The 5404-nt window shown below is 51.6% G+C and overlaps 1 protein-coding gene across 1 annotated transcript in view; it reads left to right on the top strand.

Moving 5' to 3' along the window:
* The window catches only part of RFX2 (regulatory factor X, 2 (influences HLA class II expression)), a 74624-nt gene that overhangs the window by 1372 nt on the left and 67848 nt on the right, over nucleotides 1–5404 (top strand). Inside the window, exons 2-3 of the mRNA XM_011967479.1 lie at nucleotides 2158–2247; nucleotides 4293–4372. Of these exons, the coding sequence (XP_011822869.1) occupies nucleotides 2158–2247; nucleotides 4293–4372 (170 nt within the window). The remainder of the gene's footprint in view (nucleotides 1–2157; nucleotides 2248–4292; nucleotides 4373–5404) is intronic.

The following is a 5404-nucleotide window of genomic DNA, read 5'->3' as shown; positions in this document are numbered from 1 at the left end:
GCTAATTTTTGTATTTTTAGTAGAGACAAGGTTTCACCATGTTGGCCAGGCTGGTCTCGAACTCCTGACCTCAGGTGATCCGCCCACCTCAGCCTCCCAAAGTGCTGGGATTACAGGCATGAGCCACCACGCCCAGCCTAGATGAGTTAGAATTCTTAAGATTTGGTTCAAAATGGAATCTAGCACCTGAATGAATATATTCTTTAAACTTTGCAGAGAGAGAATTTTCACATTAAGGCTCTCTCTGCTCCTGGATTTCTACCATGGAATGAAATAAGCCATAAAAAAGACAGAAATACCAAGTGAATGGCACTGGCCACATAAAACAGGCTGGAGGCTCATCACGTGTGCTGAGGTCCACTGTGGCCATGTGACCACCTCGATCTGGAATCTAAAAGTTAGGAGCACAGCAAAAAGAAATGATTATGGTTTAAAAACACATAATTCAGAGCCAGGCACGGTGGCACATGCCTGTAATCCCAGCACTTTGGGAGGCCGAGGTGGGTGGATCACCTGAGGTCAGGAGTTTGAGACCAGCCTGACTAACATGGTGAAAAACCTTGTCTCTACTAAATACAAAAAAATTAAGAAAAGAAAATTAGCCAGGCGTAGTGGTACATGCCTGTGATCCCAGCTACTCGGGAGGCTGAGGCAGGAGAATCTCGAATCCGGGAGGTGGAGGTTGCAGTGAACCGAGATCATGCCACTGCAATCCAGCCTGGACAACAAGGGACAACACGAGTGAAACTCTGTCTCAAAAAAAACCAAAAAAACAAAAAAAAATCAATTCAGCAAAAACCAAAAGGCAATCAGTGAAGCGATTTATTTGATGTAGCATGTATAGTCAGGAATCTTTAGCTTTTATTTCTTGCACATATGGCAGTGGGGAGGGCGTCTCGGAAGCCCGTCTTAGGTGGGGATCAGGTGCCGTCGCCCCGCCAGCAGTTGTGGCCTAATTGATATGTTTCGTTGCCCACTTGAAAGTGTCCAAGAGGAGTCAGCCCTCAGGGCTTCCTGCCAAGCGCCTCTCTCAGGCTCTCCCAGGCCTACGTGGACTCTGTGTTCCTGTGCAGCAGCCACCGGGGGCAGGTCTCAGCGCCGCTCACGGCCACCACGGCCATCCCAGGTTTCATCACTGTGGCCCCTCTCTGAGGACCTGCCAGGACCCTGTGAATTCTCCAAGCACACAGCACCCAGCTCACCTGGAATCGGAATGCCCTTGCACTGGCGTCCTTATTAGCACCATCTTCATCCTTAGCTCCATTTCTGCAACACCGGGGATGGTGTGTCCTCACCCGTCACCCCTCGTGACGTATATATGGCAGTCATTGCTACCTGTGACATTCACGGTTCATGCCAGGAAATCACAGCACTGCAGCCAATGACTCCTAAAGCCCCAGCTCTCAATAAACACACAAAACACTCCTGCTCCTCCCTCGACACGAGTTCGCTTTGACCCTTCCCGTTTTCATAGCTTTGTGTGGCCAATCAGTACTCCCAGAAAAATAGCAAAGTCACACTGTGCAGACTTGACTTAGGAGGCCGGAGAGCAGTGGGGTCAGAGAGCGAGCGACGCAGATACAGGGCACCTGCACTCGAGTGTTCTGTAGCCAGAAGCAGTACTTGAGCCCTCTGGCTTCATTAACCTCATTAGAAAATGGAAACAAGTCCGGGCTATGCTGCAGAAGCGAGGGGTGCCACAGAGTGCTCTCCCAGGCAGTGATGCGGACGGCTGTCCAGAGGGCCCCAGCAGTCCCCTCTGTACTAGGGACGGTCAGTGTCACCTTGCTGCAGACTACAGACCCACAGAGGCAAAGCTGCCTGGGCGGGTGAAGGTGCATGGGCTTCTGTGTATGTGTGTGTGCATACGTGTGTGTGTGTCCACAAATTTGTGCATAGGTGTGGTGCTTGGGGTGAGTGTATATGCACACTTGTGTATGTATGTGCATTGTTTGTGTGCCTGCACATACCTGCCGTGTGTCTGCCCAGGTCAGTGTGAGTGTGCAAGTCGGACCATCACCCCACCGTCCCCTCTGATCAGTCCCGCCTGTTTTAATGAAGAGCACGTGAACAGACAGACAGCCTTTTACATTCTGTGTGTGTCCTCAGCACTGACCTCTGACAAGTCTAACTGGCCTTCTCTCCCTTCCCTTTTAGAGGGTGTTGGTCCAGGCAGCCAGCTCCGCTCCCAAAGGGGCCCAGATGCAGCCGATCTCCCTCCCCAGAGTTCAGCAGGTACCCCAGCAGGTAATGACAAGCACCGCAGCACCATGCACACCGGGGCGCAGTTAGCACTCGGCGATCTGGAACAATCTCTGAAGCATGCATCCTTTTCTGTGGCTGCTGTTTCTTGTTGTAAGCTTCAGTTTCTTAGCCAAAAGGCTTTTCCAGAAGCTGTACAATTAAAAGAAAAAAACATTTACTGCAGATAGTTTTGCAACAAGCCAAGAAAGCTGGTGATCTTTCATTCATTCAGAAATTCAACAAGCATTCGGGAGCCGGTGAGCACCCCACGCCTGTGGGTGGAGCTCAGGTAGAAATGCAGACAGAAACAAAGGGCTCTGGACTGGAGGAGCCATCTGCTAGTGAGTGCCATACCCTCGGATGCCGGCACAACGGAGGGAATGCTGTTGACGATTTCAATGATCTAAGAACAGAGTTTGAAAGCACGGCTGACCAGCTGAGTAGCAACACAGATCATCAGCTTGGGGGCAGTCTAGAACATGGTTAGCAAACTGTTCCAGAAAAGGCCAAATTATACATTTTGGGGGGTTTGTGGTCCAGGCAGTCTCTGGAACAACCACTCAGTTCCGCCATTGTATTGCAAAAGCAGCCATAAATGATACGCAACCAAATGGGCGTGGCTGTGTGCCAATAAAACTTTATTTACAAAAACAGGCAGTGGGCCAGAGTTTACCAACTCTGCCCTGCAGAATCCTGAATTAAAGTTAACTCAGGCTCCTCCCTAAAAGGAGCCCTGAGGCCCTAGAGGTTGCACCACTCTTCAAGAGGGTCTTGCCTAGATTGGCAGTGTGTTCACAGGCATTTGTCAGGTGACTATGTCCATGAGAACTAGGAAGGTTGCGGGATCACAGAAAGGAAAAGGCTCCAGACAGGCCCAGTGTGGACCCAGGGCCTCAGGCCAGTGGCTCTGTCTTAGCTCCTATCTGTCAAGGCACTCCCCAGAGACACCATGGAGAGGAGACAAAGACTAATGTATGATTCCAGAAGCTTCCACCACTTTTCTGGTGCTGGGCCTGCCCCAGCTCTTTCTGTAACTTCTGCATTTCACTTGGTCTCCTAGAATTCGACCTTTGACTTCCACCCCTGGGGGCACCACCCAAGAGATGTTAACCCCTAGGACTTGTGATTCTGGGGATGGTGCGTTGGACAAGTGCATACCATGCTCAGTGGTCCTGGGAGGGGCAGGTCAGCCCCATCCTGCAGCCTCAACCACAAGGTCACCATGACACCATGACACCCGAGCAAGCCCACTGCTGTGGCCCTCCATCTTCTCACCCCAAAATTCAGTGGACGTAGGGAGCCACTAAGATACCCTCTGGGGTGAGAGTTTGAAGTCCCATGTGCAAAGCATTTGGCTTCCACTGCTCTGCTCAGGCTAGAGTCCCTCGGGGCCTGTCAGCTGGGGCTCTGAACTGATGTTTCAGCGAGGGGAGGACAGGGCAGCGGGGGTGTGCTGGGGTCCCCCCATTGCCCCATCTTCCCAGGCATGCCGCTCCTTCCCACTCTGTTCAGACCGTCACATTCTCTCCCCTCCTCTCTGCCATTGAAGGGGCACCAGGGCCACCCACAGGGGGTGTTGGGGCCATGTAGAGTCGAATCCACTTGGCCCCCTGTACACTGCAGCCTGCACGCCACCCTGAGCCACAGACGGAGACCCTGTCGCAAAAAAACAAAAACAGAAAGCAGGGACAGCCCTGTGAGCCAAGGCTGGGCCTCTGTCCACAACTCTAGTTTCCACTGCACTGGAGGGGCGCTGTCATTCTCCTGGTCCCGCCCCACGTATACAGAGGAGCCAGGGCGTACAGACACGCTAGCAGAGCTCTGGGGATCAGTCGCAGCTCCCTGAACTGTGTGGGCCCGTTTGGAATATGTCGTCTGTACATTACTGTCTCCTCAGTGTCTTTCTAGGCGTGCCGACTGTGGGCGGGAACACTGTCATTTGGTACTAAATGTTCATAAAGGCAATAGAAGACACATCTAGCTTGACTAATCTGCAGGCAACAAGTGAGAGCACGACAGGCGGTAACACAGCATATCCCATGTTTCAGGTGCAGCCAGCGCAGCACGTGTATCCTGCCCAGGTGCAGTACGTGGAAGGGGGAGACGCCGTCTACACGAATGGAGCCATGTGCGTGCTTCTCCCGCAGGCCACACCCAGAACCCTCTCCCTGACTCCAGCCTTTGCCACCTGGGGAGGCATTGAACAAATTCCTCTCCCTTATGCTTTTGGTGATGTGTTCACTAAATACTATTAAAACACTATTAGAAACCTGGGCAACATCTCTACAAAAAATTTTAAAATTAGCCAGACATGGTGACGAGTGCCTGGAGTCCCTCCCAGCTAGTCGGGAGGCCAAGGTGGGAGGATTGCATGAGCCCAGGAGTTGGAGGCTGCAGTGAGCTATGATCATGCCGGACTGATAGAGCAAGACCCTGTCCAAAAAAAAGGGAGCAGGGTGGGGGGTGAGGGATTAGGACATCATAACCCTGTGGAGATTTCAGAAATCACAGACTTTTGTACTTTTTACTTTTAGAAAAGATAGTCTTGGGGGTAAAAAAAAAAAAAAAAAAAAAAAGGCTAATCCTAACTCTTCATTGTGAAGTCAGTCTTTGAGATCCAGAAACCATCCACCTCTGTGTGTTTTTCCCCCGCCTCTGTTGAACTCTAGCTTTGTATCATGTTAATAGAACTTGACTTTCCGTGTTGCAATGCCGCTGGAGATTTCTGCTCTGTGACTGTGTGGTGCTTGGGCAGGAAAGTATGCGTCTCCCCTGCAGCTCACTTTACTTTACATGTGGCTCCTTTCGCCTGCTTGTCTGTTTCTGTTTGGCCGGGATGCTCCCCTCACAAGTGCAGGGGCTGTGCACGAGAACCTGGCTGTGGCTTCAGGGTTGTGATTGGTGGAGTTATACGATTCTCTAAAGCGTGATGTTGAAGGTTGTGAAACACACAGAAACACAGTAAGTGCATGTAACACCAGTGACATTGGAGCAAGGTCTGTAGGTCCTACCAAGGCCACGGTCTTGGTTTTGATACTGTGCTACAGAGTTATGGACGTCCCCCTGGGTTAGGGTTAGGGTGCAGGAGTGCACGCCTCCGAGAGGTCAAAGGGGCCTTCCTGCCACCCAGAGGGCCTGCCCCTAGCACGCATCACAAACC

Source organism: Mandrillus leucophaeus, unplaced genomic scaffold (genome assembly GCF_000951045.1).
Source record: "Mandrillus leucophaeus isolate KB7577 unplaced genomic scaffold, Mleu.le_1.0 Scaffold8, whole genome shotgun sequence".
NCBI lineage: Eukaryota > Metazoa > Chordata > Mammalia > Primates > Cercopithecidae > Mandrillus > Mandrillus leucophaeus.
The sequence above is the reverse complement of the archived record's forward strand: the minus strand, read 5'-3'. Positions and strand labels throughout refer to the sequence as shown.